The sequence below is a fragment of the Euleptes europaea genome, chromosome 12, assembly GCF_029931775.1.
Source record: "Euleptes europaea isolate rEulEur1 chromosome 12, rEulEur1.hap1, whole genome shotgun sequence".
Taxonomy (NCBI): Eukaryota; Metazoa; Chordata; class Lepidosauria; order Squamata; family Sphaerodactylidae; genus Euleptes; species Euleptes europaea.
In genome coordinates, this window is record NC_079323.1 from 4,584,315 (window position 1) to 4,607,659 (window position 23,345).

Genomic DNA, 23,345 nt, shown 5'->3' on the forward strand with positions numbered 1-23,345 from the left:
ATGAGCCAAGCCGCCGCCGCCACCCTGGCCCCACCGGGCCCGGCCTCGCGCGCTCTGCATGTGGAGCTGCCCTCCCAGCAGGTGGGTCGAGGCCTCTCCTGGCCTGGGGGTGGGACGTGCGCCTGCCTCACCCCTTCCCTTCACAGCCTGGGCAAGGAAGGGTTAACGGGCCTTGGTTCGGGGGGGGCAGTGGCCAAATAGGGGTTAATGGGGCAAGGAATTTTGGGGTTGAGCGGGTGGGGGGGGACGGTCTGGGTGCCAGCTAGGGCAAACTCTATGGTATACCATAGAGTATGAGTGAAACCCTTCCCTGAGTTTTGCCTCTAAATTCTCCAGGAGTTTCCCAGGCCGGAGTTGGTAGCCAAGAAGGGGTTAATGGGGCAAGGAGTTTTGGGGCTGAGCAGGGGGGTCTCCCTAGGGAGATATGGTCTGGGTGCCAGCTAGGGCAAACTCTATGGTATGCCATAGAGTTTAAGTGAAATCCTCCCCCGAATTTTGCTTCTAAATTCTCCAGGAGTTTCCCAGACGGGAGTTGGTGGCCAAGAAGGGGTTAATGGGGCAAGGAGTTTTGGGGCTGGGGTGAGCAGGGGTGGGGGGGAGTCTCCCTAGTGAGGGACGGTCTGGGTGCCAACTAGGGCAAACTCTATGGTATACCACAGAGTATAAGTTAAATCCTCCCCTGAATTTTGCCTCCAAATTCTCCAGGAGTTTCCCAGGCTGGAGTTGGCAACCTGTAGTGCCAAATGGGGTGCCTGTGAGGCCCTTGGCCTGTGTCTTCCATGGTGTGTGTGCGTGCCTCTTGCTAGGGAGCATTCTGGACAGGAAAGAAGGCTCTAGTTAATTTTAGGTAAGGTTAACAGGTGTTGTGGGGAGGCACCGTGTTGTGGAAGTGCAGGGTCAGGTGTCATGCTCGTTTTATTTTTGCTTATTTACTTTATATATTGTCTGCTTTCCTCACTGAGACTCAAGGTCGATTCCGTGAAGCGCATGAGACTGCTAATAAGCCATGCAGTAGGATCAGAGTTAGAGAAAGATCATGATGGGTAGCCTTGTTAGTCTGTTTGTAGCAGCAGAAAAGAGCAAGAGTCCAGGAGCACTGTAAAGACTTACACAATTTCTGGCAGGGTGCAAGCTTTCGTGAGCCACAGCTCACTTCTTCAGATACTTTTTCTAATGTGCATCTGAATAAGGGAGCTGTGATTCATGAAAGCTCACACCCTGCCAGAAATTAGTCTTTTAGGTGCTCCTGGACTCTTGTTCTTTTCTAGGGTTACAGAAGTTTGGAACAAATTTGTGGCATGTCAAACAATGCAGAAGAGTATTACAAAAATACAAAAGAGATAGTTAGAGCAGGATAATACAAAAACAGATGATATATACTGTATTATAGTGGCCTAATATGCAGGCCCGTTGGCTCAGAGTCCATTGCATACCTTCCCAGGTAGCCTGCTGACTGTGTTAGGTGGCTGGGATCTGTAGCAGTCATAAGAACATAACATAAGAAAAGCCCTGCTGTATCAGACCAAGGCCCATCAAGTCCAGCAGTCTGTTTTCACAGTGGCCAACCAGGTGCCTCTAGGAAGCCCACAAACAAGACGACTGCAGCAGCGCCATCCTGCCTATGTTCCAAAACACCTAATAGGCCTGCTCCTCTGATCCTGGAGCGAATAGGTATGCATCATGACTAGTAGCCATGAGTAAATCTCTCCTCCATGAGCATGTCCACTCCCTTCTTAAAGCCTTCCAAGTTGGCAGCCATCACCACATCCTGGGGCAGGGAGTTCCACAATTTAATGATGCATTGTGTGAAGAAATACTTCCTTTTGGTTCTTGTAGGTTATCCGGGCTGTGTGACCGTGGCTTGGTATTTTCTTTCCTGACGTTTCGCCAGCAGCTGTGCAGGCATCTTCAGAGGAGTAACACTGAAGGACAGTGTCCTTCAGTGTTACTCCTCTGAAGATGCCTGCCACAGCTGCTGGCGAAACGTCAGGAAAGAAAATACCAAGACCACGGTCACACAGCCCGGATAACCTACAAGAACCAATGAACTCTGACCGTGAAAGCCTTCGACAATACTTCCTTTTGTCTGTTTTGAATCTCTCACCTTCCAGCTTCAGCAGATGACTGTGCGTTCTGGAATTATGAGAGAGGGAGAAAAGCTTCTCTCTGTCCACTCTCCGTACCATACATAATTTTATAGACCTCTATCATGTCTCCCCTTAACCGCCTTATTTCCAAGCTAAACAGCCCTAAACAAATCCCACTATGCTTAGCTTGAAAAAATAAAAATAAAGTTGTGCTTTGTTTAGAAATAGGACACAATAATGCCTACCTCTATGCATAGAATGTTTGAGAGGAATTCTTTATCCTCAAATGACATCCCCAGGTATCTTTTGGGGTGCCAGAGGGTGGGATTCTTACAGTGACCTTGGCTTCTTCTGAGAAATTTGGCCTCCTTGATTGAGAGCCAGAAGTGGCCAGGCTCTGGATGAACATTTTTCTGTCTTTGAAAGTGAGTTTGGGCGACGTACCTTCTCTCACTCCTCTTCTCTCTAGTTCTTTTCCCCAACCCAACATCTCTTGTTGGACACAACCCAGTCCAGTTTGACTTTAGGCGGAAGTCAGAATGCCTTTGTTTTTGGTGGTAAGCGAGTTAAATGTTCTTCCTTTTCTCTTCCCCCTCCCCTCCGCCTCTCATGCTTTTCTCCCCACCCCCTTGTTTATTTGACTGCTGCTTCCCTGGATGACTTATGTCACCCTGACTCTTGCAGCCTCATGAAGCTTTTTTGGCAAGGTGCGGAGGGAGACAGAAGATTAAGCAAAACTGTGCTTCTGTGGATGGGATGTCTCAATATCGCTTGTTTTCAGTGTTTACGGCCTCACAGATTGCTGCTTCTTTTCGCTTTACTTGTTGCGTTCAGCATGAGTTGCAAGGGCTGGCTAATCAACGCCAACTGGTTTTCTCAACGCGGCCCTTTGACATGTGTTTAGTTGGCAAGCAGCGATCATTTTCCTTTGTAGTCTTTAAAAAAATAATTCAAACACGTTCTGTAGAATGCAAGCTCTGGATACCACTTGCAACTTCATCCCATTGTATACCAGCTGATGCTGGGCTTTCCCTTCCTGCTGGTCTTAAGAACATAAGAAAGGCCCTGCTGGATCATACCAAGGCCCAGCAAGTCCAGCAGTCTGTTCCCACAATGGCCAACCAGGTGCCTCTAGGAAGCCCACAAACTAGACGACTGCAGCAGCATTGTTCCACAGCACTTAATAGAATAGGTGTGCATGATGACAGTATCTATTTCATGTTCTCCTACATGAACATGTCCCCTCTTAAAGCCTTCCAAGTTGGCAGTCATCACCACATCTTGGGGCAGGGAGTTCTACAATTTAACTATGCGTTGTGTGAAGAAAATTTATATATCCCTGCTTACCAGATTGGAGGTGGTGCGTGCATCATTCAAAGCTCCATGCTTTGAAGAGAAGGTGCAGCTGCTATGCTTCCTGCCCACTTTCCCCACCGATTCCTCCCCTGCCTCTTCAAAAAACATGATTTCAGTTTTAGTCTGTTCCCCAGGGGTTGCATTTAAAAGCATAAGCAAGCAAAGGAATGTTATGGTATCTTAACGACTACCAGAATCCCCCCCCCATCATAAGCTTTTGTGTATTAGAACTGCTTCTTTAGATGCAATGAGCGTATCCTTACTTGGCAGGCATTTTATGTAGGGGTTTGAAAAATAATAATAGGGTCAAAGGACTGAGAAATGCAGGGAAGGAAAGGTGAAATTAGTAATCTAAAATTCAGATCCAGTAAATTATCTGTTATTTTTTTGGGGGGGGGGGTATTATTCTTGATTGGTTAAATAAGCTAATGTTTTTGGGTATTTTGTTTGGTTGAACTAAACTTAATTCCAGTACTGGGCAATGACTTCCATGTTTTGTTAACTACTAAACTGTTATAGGGAGTTAAAAATCCCAAATCACTGTGTTCAGCCTTGGTGAGTAGAGGTATTTTGAACCTCTTAATGAAGTCCAGTTCAGCAGTTTCATTCTGCAGTCTCTCTTTGAAATACTTTTGCTGAATAACAGTAACTTTTAGGTCAAAATCAGAGGGTCTGGGTAGATTGAGAATATTCTCCTGCTGGTTTCTGCAGATTATTAAGGCCACATTTGTGTAATTCTTTTACGTAGGTAGTGAACTGACACCCTGGAGAGCCATGGGGAGGGGCTGTGGCTCAGTGGCAGAGCATCTGCTTGGCATGCAGTAGGTCCCAGGTTCAATCCCTGTGATCTCCAGTTAAAAGGACCAGGTAGTAGGTGATGTGAAAGACCTCTGCCTGCGACCCTGGAAAGCTGTGGAGAAGGGCTATGGTGCAGTGGTAGAGCATCTGCTTGGCATGCAGAAGGTCCCAGGTTCAATACCCAGCATCTCCTGAACTGCAACAGTGCTCTTAATGTGCTACAATAGTGAGGTGCTGAACTAGGATCTAGGGGGCAAAATCCCTTCTCTGCCGTAAGGTTCACCGGATTGGTTCTTCTCCCTCAGCTTAATTTGCCTCATAGGGTTGTTGTGAGAGCCAGCATGGTGTAGTAGTTAAGACTGGCAGACTCTCATCTGGAGAACCGGGTTTGTTTCCCCGCTCTCCACATGAAGCCTGCTGGGTGCTCTTGGGCCAGTCACAGTTCTGTCCAAACTCTCAGCCCCACCTACATCACGAGGTGCCTGTTGCGTGTGTGTGTGGGAGGCGATTGTAAGTTGCTTTGTGACTCCTTACGGTAGAGAAAAGCGGGGTATAAAAACCAACTTTTCTCCTTCTCTTCTAAACTGAAGGAGAGATAAATGTCTACACCTTCAAAGTCTGACATGCTGTACTCAATTGGTGTTGAAAGACAACCTGTATACTTGCCTCTCCCCTTTATCCCCCACTCCCATTTTCGAAGTGGCCTGTTTATGTTTTCCATGTTGGTCCACAGTTACTTCTGAACCAGAGCAGGAGTCAGGCTTTGATATACAATCAGGTTTTCTGCCTGATTGTGAGCAGGCTGCTTGGCGGAACGAATTAGATTTCCAGTCTCGACGCATTCCTCTTGGAAGGATTTAAACAAAAATGCGGGCTTAGCCTCAGAGCCTGTCACGCGACAGTCAGTTGATCTCTCCAAGTTGCTGTGCTGATTGCCGGGATTCGGTCAACACAGATGTCAAGCCTTTTTGCTTGGAGACAAGGGAAGCCCCTTGCACATCAGGGAGAGGGGCCGTGGCTCAATGGCAGAGCACCTGCTTGGCATGCAGAGGGTCCCAGGTTCAATCCCCAGCATCTCCAGTTAAAGGGACTAGGCAAGTAGGTGATGTGAAAGACCCCTGCCTGAGACCCTGGAGAGCCACTGTCGATCTGAGTAGACAATACTGACTTTGATGGACCAAGGGTCTGATTCAGTATAAGGCAACTTCATGTGTTCATCTGTGTCGCAGGTTCCATCCCTGGCATCTCCAGTTAAAAAGGACCAGGCAGTAGGTGTTGTGAAAGACCTTCACCTGAGACTATGGAGAGTGGCTGTGGCTCAGTGGCAGAGCCTCTGCTGGGCATGCAGAAGGTCCCAGGTTCAATCCTCGCCATCTCCAGTTAAAAAGGACCATTCAGTTGGTGATGGGAAAGACCTCTGCCTGAGACCCTGGAAAGCCATATGGCTTGGGCCAGTCCCAAAGCCGTATAGGGGGAGGGAGGGATAGAGATCTCTCCCCTTTATCTGGCTGCATGTGGTCATTTTCTTGCATGGAGGTAGAGTCTATATAGGGGGGAAAGTGTGAATGCTCATTCATGAAATTGGCACAAATGTATTTTCCCCACAGTGCCGTTCCCACTTTGTACAGTTGTGAAACTGACTGTAAGCTTGTAAGCATTCTAATGCTGTAACAATGAGTGGTGGAAGCCAGAAGAACCTCCTAGCCTTTCCTGACTGCTGCTTACCCTGCTGGCATTTGGAGCTTCGGTAATATGGATAACGAACATATGTGCATGTTGCAGACTTTGCTCCTCTGTGAAAAGGCATGTGGGGAGGGGCCCGTGACTCAGTGGAAGAGCCTCTGCTTGGCTGTTATCATGCTCAATACAAGTAACTGACTATCGCATACAAAGCCCTGCATGGCCTTGGATCCTCATATCTGTGGTACCACTTCCCCCCCCTCAACGCTCTGCCATGACAGCTTCTGAGACCTCCTTGCGGAGGGGCCATAGCTCAATGGAAGAGCATTTGCTTGGTATGCAGAATGTCAATCCCTGGTGTCTCCAGTTAAAAGAATCAGTGTACAAAATGATATGGAAGGCCTCTGCTGGAGACCCTACAGAGCCGGTGCTAATCAGAGTTGACCATGCTGACCTTCATCGACCAATGATCTGACTTGGTCTGAGGCTGCTTTGTGCATTCATGTGTACATAGATCTTCTGTGTACTACAGGGGTGGGGAACCTTTTTTCCACCCAGGGCCATTTGGATATTTATAACAAAATTCGCAGGCCATATAAAATTATCAACTTAAAAATTAGCCGACAGTCCCAAGCAGGCAGCTGCCCCAGATGACCACCCCCAGCGCGGGCAAGCAGGCAGGCATCCAACCGGTGGCGCACTCTGTGGGAGGGGGCAAATCACCAGTCTTAGATCCTTCTGAGCAAGAGATCTGCCGGGACCCACGAAGGGCCAGACCAAATGATTCTGCGGGCCTTAAACGGTCCCCGGGCCTGACTTTCCCCACCCCGGTGTACTAGGTCTAGCTTTCCTCAATAGGGCGCACAGTTGTTCAGGGACCATCGACGATCAGAAAAGTGATGTTGGAGAGGAAGGCTTAAGGCCCTCCATCCTGGATGATGCAATCCTGATCTGAATCAGACCTCTGTGTGCCTCCTGATTTAAAAAAACGCAAGCAACCCCCCCCCCCCAACAACCCTGCTGGGAGCTCCTGACAATGTATCATAGATAGCTTATTGGTACATCTATCCCAACACTAACAATATAAGGTAGTTCCACAACAAAAGAATGCAACAGATGGACAGAGAAATGGGGGATTCTCCTCCGTGGGTAGACTGTGAGAAAAATCAATGTAACACTAACCACTCATAGCCGGGACAGGGGACGCGTTAGTGGGCAGCTGTTGATATGAAGAGGCAGGCAATGGCAAACCACCCCTGAATGTCTCTTGTCTTGAAAACCCTATGGGGTCGCCATAAGTCTGCTGTGACTTGACAATGCTTTCCATCACCACATTACCGCATCCTTTAAACTGGAGATTCCGGGGGTTGAACCTGGGACCTTCTGCGTTATGCCGTACCACTAATCCGTGGCTGTCTCTGAAGGCAGCAGCTTAATCCTCCCATGACTCATGCATTATAGTAGAAAGCATGGATTGTGGAAGCCAACTCATAAATTAATGGGGAGTATTCGCTGTGCCACCAAACCGTACACCATGTTGTGATAGGTTGGCTTTGAGGCCATATGCAGCAGCAAAGCTATTTTGAGATCTGGGTTTTTCGTCTGAAGAGCTTTGGAGTAGGAGTCACACCTAGTGTCAGTCATTTGGGGGAACAGTTTGCAATCAGCGTCCGGCAAATGTGGGCTGATGGGGGAGATTTTTTGCGGAAATTCGGGGACATGGTAAAGTTGGTGCTGACTGAAGCCCGCCTTGTGGCTGTGTCATATACAAGCTTAAGAGTTCAAGATGTATGCCTTTGTATTTGTATGTGTGTTAAGTGCCATCAAGTTGCTTCCGATTCATGGCAACCCTATGAATCAATGTCTTCCAAAATGTCCTACCTTTAATAGCCCTGCTCAGATCGTGCAGATTGCAGGCTGTGGCTTCCTTGATAGAGTCAATCAATCTCTTGTTGGGTCTTCCTCTTTTCCTGCTGACTCTTGTTTCTGCCACTGCAGCTGCCATGTATGTGTGTTGTGTTAAGAGCCGTCAAGTCGCTTCCGACTCATGGCGACCCTATGAATCAATGTCCTCCAAAATGTCCTGTCTTTGACAGCCTTGCTCAGGTCTTGCAAATTGAGGGCCGTGGCTTCCTTTATAGAGTCCATCCATCTCTTGTTGGGTCTTCCTCTTTCCCTGCTGCCCTCAACTTCTCCTAGCATGATTGTCTTTTCCACTGACTCTTGTCCTCTCATAATGTGACCAAAGTACGGCAGCCTCAGTTTAGTCATTTTAGCTTCTAGGGTCAGTTAGGATTTGATCTAGAACCCACTGATTTGTTTTATTTAGCAGTCCACGGTATCCATATCACTCTCCTTCAACACCACATTTCTGAGGAATCTACTTTCTTCCTATCAGCTTTCTTCACTGTCCAGCTTTCACACCCATACATAGTCAAAAAGGGCAAGAGTCCAGTAGCACCTTAAAGACTAACAAAAATATTTTCTGGTAGGGTATGAGCTTTCGTGAGCCACAGCTCACTTCTTCAGATACACCCGTACATAGTAATAGGGAATACGATGGCATGAATTAACTTAATCTTGGTGGCCAGTGCCACATCCTTACACTTCAGAATCTTTTCTAGCTCGTTCATGGCTGCCCTTCCCAGTCTCAATCTCCTTCTGATTTCTTGGCCTCTTGTCCAGAGTACAAGTTGCGCACACCCATTTCCTTTAAAACCAGCCATAGCTTTTCGTGATCCACACAGTCAAAAGCCTTGCTGTAATCTATGAAACACAAGCTGATTTTCTTCTGAAATTCTCTCACCATCACAGGGTTTTCAAGGCAAGGGTTGGTCAGAAGTGGTTCATCATTGCCTTCTTCTGCACAGTACTAATCAGGGTTCGCTGTAGGGGGAAAAATTGTGTCTGTTCAAGAAGTGACTCTTGTGGCTTTGGAATGTGCATGTCCCTTTGTTCCAGTTTGTTTAAACAGGAAGCTAGATCGCATTCTGAACTGGCCGCTGGTGTTTGGGAGTTTGCCAGTTGACTTGCTTAATCCTTGTTCCTGTATATGGTTTCAGGCTACTGGCAGGCTGGGAGATTGGATGAGCGGTTGCTAAGACGTTAAGGGGCAGGTACGCTTGGAGCAGAGCCCGAGGACTTTCTGGGGTGCAGGACCGGAAATTTCAGGCTGCCACGGGCAACAAAGAGAGGGAGTTGTTTGACACGTCAATTTTTCTTCTGCGCTTCTGTTTGTCTTTAGACGGTGTCTCTGTTTTCAGGAAATTCCCAGTTTGAACCGTGCCCCTGCCACGGAACTCACGAAATGAGATTAACGGGCCTGCCTCTCCCAACACAAATCTCCCTCCACAGGCTGCATTATGGGGACCATTATACTGGCCCACCTTGCTGGGTTGTTGCAAGAATTCCAACACAATAATATGTACTAAGTGCTCTGAACCCATCAAGTACTTGAAGATGGTTCTCATATCACCTCTCAGTTGTCTCCTCTCCAGGATTTCCTACTAGTACTTGGTCTCCAGACCGCTCACCATCTTCATTGCCCTCCTTTGGACAGGTTCCTACTCTGTGGAAACTGGCCATCACTTGGGCTTGTGTTATCTTTTTTGATTACTGTCTCCTACATGGATAATTTTTGTAGCGACAGAGGTCAGTAGCTGTCCGCTACGGTCAAGCTGTTAACATTTTAAAAGTTTGTTTTTAGTACAGGCTGCTTACTGGGCAGTTAGTCAATTGGAAGCGGTTGCTGTGTTTGGTTTGCAAATACTCTACACGAATATGTGCTCACCTCAACCGGTCTGGTGAACTTGATCGTTCTGTAGTACCTCAAGTGGCTCAAACTTGGACTTTGAGCTTGAGAGACTTCAGCCTTTGTTTCTCAAATATGAGTGCCGTCTAGGTCTTAGAAGGGCTAAAAACTTCCTGATGTGATCATTGTAATTGTGTTATATTTATTCTATTTTTACCTTATTTATCGGCCTGTCTTTCTCACTGGAAGCGAAGGCGGATTGCCAGAGTAAGTCAATGCTATCAGCAGGATGGGACATTGAATAAACAATGTAGTAGGGTTAGGGTTGTAGAACCAACCAGAAATCTAAAAACAGAACTGAAGCAAAACGTACAATGACACATTAAACAATGCAAAATTACATAGTGGGATCCTACTTACTTCAAGCTGTACACGGTAGTATAGACCACAGTCTCGAATCATTTATCCAAGTAAGTTTCTGAACCATTTTCTATTGTGCAACCCTCCCAAATCACCTCCCAACGCCTCTTGCCTTGAAAACCTACAGGGTCACCATAAGTCAGCTGTGACTTATGTCACAAGTGTCAACTTGTTGGCGCTTTCCACCACCACCTGCAGAAGACCTGTGCTTTTTCTTTGTCAATAGGTACTGCATTAGTGATGTGGGGCGATGCTTAGTTTTCCCGTGGAACATTTTCTGCCCCACATATGTTAATATGGCCGCTGTTCATCTGTAATTGACATGGCTGTTGAGCCGCGAATCAGTCATGTTAGAGGGGTTAAGTGAGGCATATGAAACACGGATGTAAACCCAGGGCTTGTGCAGGGTCTAGGCTAGTACATGCAGTGTTTGCCTTTTGCAGACATTATTTAAATTATTAATTTAATTTTGAACAGGATTCCCCCCCCCCCAATTCATGGTGTTCCAGGAAACCCACATTACCAGTGGCATTACTGTTTTTATGATAGCTCTATCTAATCTGAATTGCTGAAGCAGCGTACTGTGGCTTTGCTGTTGGGTGAACATCCTAACATGTTCTAGATAAAGCATCTAGGAAATGTGTTAAGTAGAAGAACATCGACTGAAATTTCAGCCTGACTGGGTTGATTTAAATTGCCAAAGAGAAAAAAAAGGCCCATTTCAGTGATGTATGTCAAAAAATTTCCTTGTCATGTTTAGATACTTCTTTTTTAAAAAGTGCATTCTTGTTGGTTTCTGGAGACATACGAAAGCATTTATTTAGAAGTGAATAAATGCTCTAGATAGCTGTTTCAAGGGGTATTCGTGTTGGTCTACAGTAGAACAGCTAGATTTGAGTCCAGTAGCTCCTTAGAGACTGGTGTTTGGCATCAGTAAGTATCCATACGGATCACGATTAGGAAGCGTGGTTTTCCATGGCAGTGCCATGAAGGAGCAGTGCTCAGTCAAACAAGTTTAGTTGTAAGTATGGTTTATTTTTATTTAGCTATGAATATGATGTTCATTGTATGGTAAAGGCTTTATTGCTAGTGGAACAACATCCATGGGAATCTTCTGATGAAGATGAATTCTTGAAACAGGATAATTTCTACTGGAGACCTGTTATGGAGCATGAAGAATATATTAGACATGGACATGTACTTATAATGTGTTAAATAACTGGATATTTACCTTTTACCACATGGAACAGTTTCTTTTCTGTGTGAACGTGCCCTCTAAGTGGTTGCATATGGAGATATTTGTATTTGAATGTCACATGACTTTGGTTGGTATATTTATGTTTGTGGAAACATTTTAAGAGCTTAATGAATTTTTCTTTATGAAAGTCTAGTTACTGTTGTAATTGCCTGAGTTGCTTTGTTTTTTGTTGGCTCCTTAGAGACCAGCAAGATTTTCAGGGTATGATCTTTGAGAGTCAAAACTCCCTTTATCTGATATCACTGGGTTACCACTTCCGAGGTATCTGATGAAGGAAGTGTTGACTCTTGAAAGCCCCAAAAATCTTGTTGGTCTCTAAGGTGCTACTGGACTCGAATTTAGATTACTGTGTGTGTTATACATTTAAAAAAGTAAAATGTTTAATGTTTAACAATGCTCATGAGGCACTCGGGTACTGGTTGGAATCCAAGATGTATTTTGATCATTGGTATGTTGATTTTGTGAATGTTACCCTGGTCTAGCATTCATGCTCTCTCTTCTTTGAGGAGGGTGAGAACAGCTGTCTTAGGATGTTGTAGTCTGCGGGGAATTGGTTACAGCTAGGCATCTGGGCAAGGAACCATTTCTGACATAGGAAAGTGTAGGAGGCAGCTGGAATCTGGAATAAGCATAAAAACGGATGCTTTCTGCTAGAACAGTTTCTATTAACTCTCCAGTCCTTGGCTTTGTTGTGATTGAATAGGGCTGGTATTCATATACCTCTTGCAGTGTTTTGAATCTGGGACTTCATGAGTGGTGGCTTGTTATGGGCTACTCCATCTCAGAAGCAGAGCAGGGTCAGTTGTGGTAGAATCAGAGTTGGAAGGGATCACCAGGATCATCTAGTCCAGCCCCCTACACATTGCAGGAAATTCACAACTACCTCCCCCACACACACCCAGTGACCCCTACTCCATGCCCAGAAGATGGCCAAGATGCCTTCCCTCTCATGATCTGCCTAAGGTTTTCCTCCTTGATTTCTCACCCCATTTGTCTCCTCCTTTTCTCGCCAGTTTGTCCCCCCAATTTATTATCTCCACCCTGAGGTGGTAGAGTAAGAAGGAGTGCTTGGATATGAGACCACTAAGGAAATCCAGGGTTGCTATGCAGAGGCAGGCAAAGGCAAACCACCTGTGTATGTCACTTGCCCTGACCTGGGTGGCTCAAGCTAGCCTGATCTTGTCAGATCTTGCAAGCTAAACAGTGGCGGACTCCTTGTTATTCCTTGGATGGGAGACCACCAAGGAAATCCCAGGTCTCTACACAGTGGCAGGCAATGGCAAACTGTCTCTGTATGTCACTTGCCCTGACCAGGATGGCCCAGGCTAGCCTAATCTCGTCAACTAAGCAAGGTCGGCCCTGGTTGGTACTTGGACGGGAGACCACCAAGGAAGTTCAGGGTTGCTATGGCAAGGCAGGCAATGGCAGACCACCTTTGAACATTTCTTGCATGGAATACCCTACAGGTATCAGCTACTTGAGGGCGTTTTCCATTACCACTTTGAATCTGGGATTCCTAGTGCCTATTCTATTCATCTGAGATATTTTGTGCTCTCTTTCTCTCACTTTTCCTCTAACTAGAGTCAAAAGAGGTGAGTAGAAGGAGCGGAGGTTGTTTCAATGAAGAAGTAGATGAAGAGTTGGTTTTTCTATGCCGACTTCCTCTACCTTTTTAAAGTAGTCTCAAAGCATCTTACAATCGCCTTCCCTTCCTCTCCTCACAACAGACACCTTGTGAGGTAGGTGGGGCTGAGAGAGTTCAGAGAACTGTGACTAGCCCAAGGTCACTCAGCTGGCTTCATGTGAAGGAGTATGAAAACCAACCCCGTTCTCCAGATTAGAGTCTGCTGCTCTTAACCACTACACCACACTGGCTCTCTTGAGACTTGCTTTCAGTGTATTTTGTTGAGGGGGGGGGGGAAGCGTGCTGCTCTACTATTCTCCATCTTCTACAAAGTTAGGAAATCTGAACATTTTGTGGATATAAATGCACTTGCTCCCTGCCTCTGGTCTGGTGCTGACGGATTCCATAACTATAGGAAGTGGAAGATTCTGGGCTAGAAGGTGGAATCCAGGGTTGGGCTCAATATGCTCGTTAAAGTATTTGCAGTTTCTCCTTTTACTACTTAAAATCTTTTCCCCTGCACTGTGCCTGCTCAAAACAGCTGGCGAGACTCTGTTCATATTTTCCACAAATAGTCATCATGGGGCAAGGCTTGGTCTTGGGAACTTTCAGCAGAATATAAGCGAATCTTTAAAAGTAAAAGAGACAGAGGTTTCACTTACAAATATTCACGAGCAGGTAGAAGAAGAGTTGGTTTTTATACCTCACTTTCCTCAACCTTTAAGGAGTCTCAAAGCAGCTTACAATCGCCTTCCCTTCCTCTCCCTACAACAGATACCTTGTGAGGTAGGTGGGGCTGAGAGAGTTCAGAGAGCACTGTGACTGGCCCAAGGTCACTCAGCAGGCTTCATTGGTGGTTGGACTAGATGACCCTGGTGGTCCCAACTCTATGCGGAGGAGTGGGGAATTGAACCCAGTTCTCCAGGTTAGAGTCCGCTGCTCATGTGGAAGAGTGGGGAATCAAACCCGGTTCTCCTGATTAGAGTCCTCCACAACCACAGACCTAATGAGAATGGCAGCATGGCCAAATGTGGTTATATCAGTGGATTTTGAAAGAGACTGCACACTGTTTGGAAAACATACCTAAAGGAATATGCAGGGGGGGAAATGGAAGATAGAATCGGCATGCAATATTCAGGGGACAAAGCTGTTACTATGGTGGGTTTGCCCTGACGTAGATGGTTCAGGCTAGCCCAATGTCATCACATCTTGGATGCTAAGCAGGGTCAGCCTGGGTTATTACTTGGATGGGAGACCACCAGAGATGTTCCTGCATATCTCAAGCCCTTGGTTTCTTCTTCACCATGGCACACCTTAGGGTGCTTTTGTTTCCCTGGCTTTCTTGTGTCTGCAGGCCACGTCACCATGGGCTCCCTCCGCCCCTTTTGTTCACATGATTGCGATGCCGCGCGCTTGAAGTTTAGTGGATCCCATATTGCTGCCTGGGGGCTAAACATGGGTCCCAGGGCTGGAAAGGTTGAAGGACCTCCATACTAGACTGTTCACACAACTCGAGAGGGAAAGGTGTAACGTCCACTCCCGAATACATCACTCTAGTGAGACCAGTTTCCCAGCATACAAGAAAAGGGACAGAGCGGGAGCATACCTCGCAGCCTAAAAGAACACTCCAGGATGGAGTGTTCCCAGAACACTTTCAAAAACTTTCAAGGAGGAAACTATTACCAGTTCTATACTGGAAACAGCCAACAATCCAGAGTCTACAATCCAATAATTAATCATTCAGATAGCAGAACTATCGCCTTTGGAGGGGGGGCAGAAATTCTGCCACAAATGCTGTAATCCAACTAGGGTGGCAGAAAATGCTGTCAAGTGATAGCCAACTATAGGGTTTTCAAGGCAAGAAATGAATGGGGGTGGTTTGCCGTTGGCTGCCTCTGCGTAGCAACCCTGGTAATCTCTGGTGGTCTCCCATCCAAGTAATAACCCTGGCTCACTCTGTGAGCGGCAGGACCTTCCGAAAACCAGTGGAAAAGAATATGGCTGCTATGTAGGGGTTCATGGCCAAGCAGGTGGAGCTCTGTGACACACCTGAGGGTTGATAGATCACGATGGGTCGCTGTGTTAGTCTCTCTGTAGCAGTAGAAAAGAGTAACAGTCCAGCAGCACCTTAAAGACTAACAAAATTTCTGGCAGGGTGCGAGCTTTCATGATCCTCTGCTCACTTCTTCAGATATCTGAAGAAGTGGTCACAGGTATCTGAAGAAATGAGCTGTGGCTCACAAAAGCCCATACCCTGCCAGAATTTTTTGTTAATCTTTAAGGTGCTGCTGGACTCTTGCTCTTTTCTACTGCACCTGAGTCATGATTCATTGGCTGTGGCAGCTCCAAGTGTTTCCATGTGACGTAGTGGTTAAGAGTGTCATATTAGGGCCAGGGAGACATGGGGTGTAGTGGTGTAGAGAAAAGTGGGCTCTGTTCTCTAGCATGATGCTCTACAATGCTAGTTAGGCCAGTGGATGGCATGGGTGCCAGTTAGGTCGATGGCTTGCATCTCTGGGAGCTTTAGGGGCAGAACCATGGGTAGAAATGACATCATGTCTGGCCAAAAGCCGGTGTGTAACATGAGTGCCTCGGACAATTCTCTGGCTATTCCTAAAAACTATGGGATTTTCAGGGATGGCCAGAGCGTCACCCCATGCTTTTATGTCCCATTCAAGTTTTTAGCTAGACATAGGGGCTGTGGCTCAGTGGTAGAGCATCTGCTTGGCATGCAGAAGGTCCCAGGTTCAATCCCCGGCGTCTCCAGTAAAAGGAACTAGGCAAGTAGTTGATGTGAAAGACCTCCGCTGGAGACCCTGGAGAGCCGCTGCCAATCTGAGTAGGCAATACTGACTTTGATGGAACGAGGGTCTGATTCAGTAGAAGGGAGCTTCATGAGTTCATGGTGTCCTGTGATGTCATTTTTGCCCCTGGACCTTTCTCCTGCTGGCCTGGTGAACGGGCGGGAGGTTGAGCCCACCCGTGGAAGTTCTTCCATTCAAAGCGGGCACTTGGCAACCTTGGGCTGGTGTAATACCTGCTTGCAGTCCAGCACTGTTCCCACGTCTGACACTTCTTCCTATGAGCTACTGTCCCTGTAGAGCAGTTTATGGGGTCAAGTTAAAAGGTAGGGGGCAGAAGAAGGTCTATAGAGGAACGAGAGTGGGATAAGAGGGGTAATTGAGGGCCTGAATTGGGCGTTAAAGCGGCACTCTGATGTTTGAAATGGATAAATAAAACCAATTGTTTCCATGAGGCTCTGCTGGATCTAACCCACTTCCAGTGATTGATTTTAGCTACTCTGGGAAGTAGTGCTAATTTCTGGAATGCTTATTTTAAACTGTAACAGTTTTTTTGGGGAAAACTTTGTGAAAACGCAAACTTTGCTTTCACTTATCTCGGCAGAACCCTCAAGAAATTTCAGCAAGAATGTTAAATGGTATATATATACACACACACACACGAAAAGTATCGTGAAAGGAGAACTGTTTTCTTATAGTCCTGTCTAGACAGTTGTCCTAAATCCTGGGAATTCTTCTGGTTTTAGAGCAGTGGTTCCCAACCTTTTTTTGACCAGGGACCACTAGGACTTTTTTGTTCGGTGCAGGGACCCCAGGGTTCAAAAATAAAAATTCAGAGAATTTGAAAAAAAACTTTAATCATAACTGTTAACCATTAAACTTAGAATAATATTTGAATATATATTTTTATAATAGAGAACTTTTAATTGAAAATATTAATTTATTATGGGTTTATAAGTTTGTTTCGCGGACCTTAATTTAGTTCTCGCGGACCCCTGGGGGTCCACGGACCCCTGGTTGGGAACCAGTGTTTTAGAGGCTAAACGAACGACACCATTTCGCTGCTCTTATGTTGGGAAATGCCTCCGAAACACTTTGGAAGAGTCAAAAGTAGAAGAAGGAGCTTAAAAATGGCATAGGAATTCTATATATTTGAGGGTCCACAGTTCTCTAGGCCTGTTTAGGGTCTAGTGGCTGCAAATGAAGGAGAATGTCATCATGTTCAGTTGTTTTAATATATAATAAAAAATGATTTTACAGTATGTTTTAATATGTGTTTTAACCTATGTTTGATCTTGTTGTGACCTGCTCTGAGCCCAGCTTGCCGGGAATGAGGGCAGGATAAAATGCAATAAATAAATAATTACCGGGGGGGGGGGGGCGAGGAATTGCCCTCCTCAGAGCCACATTGGAGGATCACCATGGAGATTCACATTTTGAATGCATCCTAGGCCAGGGGTCCTCAAACTTTTTAAACAGGGGGCCAGTTCACTGTCCCTCAAACACTGTTGGGGGCCGGACTGTTGCGGGGGAGGAGGCGGCGGCATGAGGGGGCTTTCCGGAAAAGCATCCTCCTTACAAGCCCGGTCCTTCCCCCTGTAGTGGTTAAGAGTGGCGGTTTGGAGCGGGGACTCTAGAGAACCGGGTTTGATTCCCCACTCCTCCACGTGAGAAGCGGAGGCTAATCTGGTGAACCTGGTTGGTTTCCCCACCCCTACTCACGAAGCCAGCTGGCTGACCTTGGGCAAGTTACAGCTCTGTTAGCGCTCTCTCAGCCCCACCTGCCTCACAGGGAGTCTGTTGTGGGAGGGTATGGGAAGGGGATTGTAAGGCAATTTGAGTCTCCCTTTAGTGGTAGAGAAAGTTGGCATGTAAAAACCAAGGCCATTTATTCATGGAAGGGTTTGCCTTGGATTTGCCGCTCTCCAGATGCACATTTTCCCTATCCGAATTCTCCAAACTCTCCCCTGGGGTGGGGGTGGGAATTTACTTTTGAGTTCTGAGAATTCGGATGGGGAAAATGTGCATCTGGAGAGCGGCAAATCCAAGGCAAAACCTCCTGTGCATAAATGGCCACAAGTCTTTTTCTTCTCCCTGGAGATATGCCCAGCCCCCCCCCCCAAGGGGCCCCTACAATTACCTCCAGGCCACAAGGATACCCCCAGGAGGAGAGAGAGGACCGAGCCGTGAGAACACTGCCAACTGTGGCCAAAACAGGAACGCCAGGACAGGAAGGGGGCGACTGGGCGGCATGCGAGGCAGCAAGACGCCTCGCGCACCCAGGAAAGGAGGTTTTGGGCCTGGGAGGGAGAGGGGGAAGGGGGCGACCGGGCGGCACGCGAAGCAGCAAGATGCCTTGTGTGCCCAGGAAAGGGGTTTGGGGCTGGAGAGGGAGCAGGGAAGGGGGCGACTGGGGCGGGAGGGAGGCTTCCAGTTGTGCGTACACAGCCAGGAAGCCCAGAAAAGTTCTGGGGAGGGGGGCAAGGGGGGACTGGCTTCCTTGGTCCCCGGGCCGGACAAAAGCCCTCCGGGGGCCGGATCCGGCCCTCGGGCCTTAGTTTGAGGACCCCTGTCCTAGGCTAACAGCTCTCTGCAAATAAAAAATCAGCACAATAAGGGTGGAGGGGGAGAGGTTTTCAGCTCTCTGTCTTAGTTCCCTGTTTGCATAGAGTTGGTTATGGGAAAGAACCGTCAAAGTTGGGACATCTCTAGGCCTTTTCAAGGATTGCAACAAGATAGTGTGTGTGGAAACTCTTTTTAGACTCTGAAATTGCATAAATATTAAGATCGTTTCAGAGGGCAGCCGTGTTGGTCTGCAGTAGAAGAGCTAGATTCGAGTCCAGTCGCACCTTAGAGACCAACAAGATTTTCAGGGTATAAGTTTTTGAGAGAGAAAGCTCCCTTCGTCAGATATTTGATGAAGGGAGCTTTAAGTGGGCCACTGTGTGAACAGGCTGCTGGACTTGATGGACCTTGGCCTGATCCAGCAGGGCTTTTCTTATGTTCTTACGTTCTTAAGTCTCAAAAGCTTGTACCCTAAAAATCTTGTTGGTCTATAAGATGCTACTGGACTCAGATTATAAATATTATGGTTATTATTTCTAGTCCAGTCACACGCACAGCATTTCAAAATATTAGGAATAACTATAAAAGGCAAGAAAACAGAAGCATTAAGATTCCCTACGGGTAATTCCCTTTATCTCTTAATATCCTGGGTGAAGCAGTTCATGATAGCCCATTCTGGAGGCCAGTAGTTTATCAGGTCACAGTAAGTAGCGACTTGACAGCACACAACGTGTACCACTAATATCCATGATAATACTGGCTGCTGGGTGTGGAGATGCAGGCCGATAATCCCAGCAGCTTGGGAGACCACGGCTGCCTTTAGCTCAGGAGTTCTGGGCTGCGGTGGGCTGGGCCGATCAGGTGTCCACATTAAGTATGTCATCCGTATGGGGAGTCGGGGCCCACCAGGTTACCTGAGGAGGGGTGAACCAGCACAGGTCGAAGGACAATACTAGCTATTGTTTTCAGGTATCTATGATCACAACTCAGATTTCGTTCAATGAAAGGATAGGAGGAGTGAGAACAACTTCAGTATACATTCAGAAACAAAGGACTTGGAACCATATAACCATATACAGCAGCGTCAGCTGGGCATATCCCTATGTCAGTGTCATATGGGCCTATCCATATTTACTGTCACACAATGCCTTTTTGTTTTGTCACTAATATGTGGCGTTATTGGAATGTCTTTTCCTGCACTGTTTGGATACGGGATACCTTAGAGTGTTCCCTGTCCTATTTCAGCATGCACTGCCCTTTGGCGTCAGATTATTCAGGCCTGTAACACAGTGCTAATTGTCCAAGTTTTATTGAAAGCTTGTTGACTGCTAAATGTTGGCGGCTCAGAAATGGCAACCCACAGTGCATGTTTGTCTGGGGTGAATTGCAGGTTCAGGTTCTCTCCCTTGTCCATCATCTGTACCTGCCTTTTTTCAAGGCTATGACCTTGTTGTGTAGGTGAGGAAGTTCCGTGAATACGGCCGAGGTCAGAAAAGCTCTCCCTTGTCAAGGCAAGCCGGATTTCTTGAGTTGCTGTCTTCAGCGAAGTTCCTTGGGGTACACATGAAGCTGCTGTATACTGAATTGGTCTGTATTTGGCTATTGAGCTGAACTTTACTACACTGAAAACACTAAACTTGTCAGTAATATATGTATGACATCATATTAACGTTGTACAAAATAGGACATACTGAAACAATGAATATATCTGAAAATATGTTGTATATGTCTACACTACACTCAGGAAATATCATTATTTAATGCTGTACACTGTCTTACATTCCAAAAGAGAAAACATTGCACAGAAGTTCTTTTTCCAAAGCTGCACAAATCTGCGGGAAATGAAAAAAATGTTCTTGGGGAGAAAAATAGGGAAAATGTTTTGTCTTGATTTTTTCCATTCCCCCCCCCTTTGGGGCATTTTCATCTCTAGGAGGGGTAATACCCCTGTGTAAGCAAGTATGCTTGAGGGTGATGGTCATAAATACATTTTGTTCTTGGTTATTAAGATTGCCAGCCAATTTAATAAGCAGGGATCTTTCCATAAATGCCACGTGCTGTGAGAGGATTTATTGTATAATTTTGTAGGCACTAGCCTGCTGTGAAATATAATCATTGCTCCAAATGAAACTGTTAAAGGGAGCTCCAGTTCTGAACTTTTAAGATGAGATGCTTACCAGAACTTGGTTGCAACTATGAAGAAATTGGCTTGTCAAAGCAGCATAATGCATTATAATCAACAGTTAAGAGCAGTGTAGGGCTGTGTATGCATGCTTGTGTGCGTATAAAGTGCCATCAAGTCGTAGTTGACTTAACAGCGAACCTGTAGGGTTTTCAAGAGAAGAAATTGGTTTTTATACCCCAATTTTCTCTACCTTTTAATACCCCAATTTTCTCTACCTTTAAGGAGTCTCAAAGCAGCTTACAATTGCCTTCCCTTCCTCTGCCCACAACAGACACCTTGTGAAGTAGGTGGGGCTGAGAGAGTTTGGAGAGAGCTGTGACCAGCCCAAGGTCCCCCAGCAGGCTTCATGGGGAGGAGTGGGGAAACCAACCCGGTTCTCCAGATTGGAGTCCGCCACTCTTAACCACTGTACCATGCTGGCGAGACGAAGAGAGGTGGTTTGCCATTGCCTGCCTTTGCATAGGGGCTCTGGACTTCCTTGGTGGTCTTCTACCCAAGTACTAACCGGGGCCGACCCTGTTCACCTTCCGAGGTCTGACGAGATTGGGCTAGCCTGGGCCGTCCAGGTCAGGGCTTTGATCATCAAACGTAGTGCTTTGAGCATTGCATATGAAAGGGAAAAATATTATGGTCAGACTAATGTGTACCAGCAAGGTGCCCCAAAAGCCTATAACTTACGAAGAAAGCCAGCATCCTGTCACTGTCTTCCCAGCAAGTGAAGCCCTTTTTCTTCAATCTGGTGTTCCCTCCGTGACCCCTCCTTCCTGCCTTCTGCATTAAGTGCCATTTCCTATATTTTAGTTCTGGTTTAAAAATATTCTTACGATGTGCTAAACCAGGGGTGTCAAACATAAATAAGGCCCGAAGGCTGGATCCGGCCCCTTGAGAGCTCCTATCCGGCCCACAAACCAGCTGAGGCAGCCACCCCCACTCTCAATCTGGGCTGGCCCAACCAAGTGAAATTTATGTCACGTCTGGCCCTCGTAACAATTGAGTCCTGAGGCAGATCAGACTGAAAGAGAGTGGCTGGCTTGGTGTGGTGTGGTGGTCAAGAGCGGTGGTTTGGAGCGATGGTCTCTGATCTGGAGAACGGGGTTTGATTCCACACTCCTCTACATGAGTGGTGGAAGCTAATCTGGTGAAACGGGTTGGTTTCCCCACTCCTCCACATGAAGCCTGCTGGGTGACCTTGGGCCCCACCTATCTCACATGGTGTCTGTTGTGGGGAAGGGAAGGGAAGTTGAATGTAAGATGGTTTGATTCTTCCTTAAGTGGTAGAGAAAGAATATAAAAACCAACTCTTCTTCTTCTTGGTAACCTAGTGTGTGGTAGATTTGGGCAGGGAATACGATCTACACTACGATGGCAAAAGATGGCTCAAGTTATTGCCTTGTAGGCCTTCCTGCACAGGAGATACTCAATGCAATCCTGTTATCCTCTTCACGACTCTCGAATCCTTTCCAGCTTGACCCCTGGCGAATCTTTCTGGCAAAGTGGCAAAGTCTGTCTACGACGGTACTCCTGTGTTGGCCAATGTCATCCGTCTTAATAATGTTTGCTCTTTTTTCTGTTTTTTGGCAGCGGCGTCTTCGGCATCTACGGAACATCGCGGCGCGGAACATCGTCAATAGGAATGGCTTTCGTCTCTTGGATACTTACTTCACCCTTCACTTGTGTGACAATACAAAGATCTGTAAAGGTAAACGCAAGTTGATTGCCTTCCTTTCCCCCCTTTTTCTCCTCTCAATCTCCTTGTCTTAAAGGGTCAATGCAAAGTTACTTTACAGGTTTTACTTTACGATTTACGGGAAAGCAAGAGATGGATGGACTCTGTAAAGGAAGCCACGGCCCTCAGTTTACAAGATCTGAGCAAGGCTGTAGAGGACAGGACGTTTTAGAGGACATTGATTCATAGGGTCACCACGAGTTGGAAGCGACTTGACGGCACTTAACACACAACACACAATTGCGGATAAAATCTCATTCTATATCCATGTTAGGGAAGGTCAACAGAGGCCCAATCTCATGCTGGGTCCCGTGCTAAGGACTAGAAGTCCCCAGAAGCGAGAGTGACGTGCGATTATGGGAAAGCAATTGTGGGTAACATTTCATATATCTGTGTTAAGAATGGTCAGCAAATGGAAAAAACCCTCTTTCAGCGTTCAGTGCCTTTAGTGATAGCTGTAGAAACGTCCACGTCCAGAGGGCATCTGTTCACCCTGAGATGTTGTGATGAGGGGGGGAAATCTTTCCTACGTCACCTCCTTCGCTTTATCTCTGACATTTGAGACACCAGAGGCTTTACTCCGTTCAACAATACAACAACAGAACTTGATTATATTTCACAGGGAAAGGTATAGGAGGGAAAACCAGTATTAAGGAACAGTGCAAAGTTTGCTCAACAAATTCAGCACAGATTATATCTTATCTAATTTATGTTTCCAACACTTTAAGGTAGCTTAGTCCCATAACCTGCACACAGGTTCATGTGTATACTCTGGTGCCCAAAACTAGGAAATGGGGAGATTCTCCCTTCTCCTTTCCTTTATCTCTCTGTGGAATTACTTCTCAGCTCTTAAAGTAATTTTCACACGACACCTGGACCAGGAGACCCCCTTCCCCAGAGACTATTCCTCCCCTCAGTGACTAGAGCAGGGACCTTTCTCCCCAAACTCTCTTTCGTCACCTTTCCGGTTTTTGCCCTGGCCACACTGGGCACAACCCATCGCAACGGAACCCAGAGTCAAAGACCTCTTTCTCTACCAGCAGCTCAGAGTCCCTTCCCTTAAGCCCATTTACAGTCACTGACAGATATTGACC

General features: G+C 46.6%; 1 protein-coding gene across 1 annotated transcript in view; it reads left to right on the forward strand.

Annotated features, from left to right (window-relative positions):
* Nucleotides 1–23,345, forward strand: part of UVRAG (UV radiation resistance associated) — a 110,296-nt gene continuing 86,951 nt past the window's right edge. Inside the window, exons 1-2 of the mRNA XM_056858385.1 lie at nt 1–81; nt 22,107–22,224. Coding sequence (XP_056714363.1) covers nt 1–81; nt 22,107–22,224 — 199 coding nt within the window. The remainder of the gene's footprint in view (nt 82–22,106; nt 22,225–23,345) is intronic.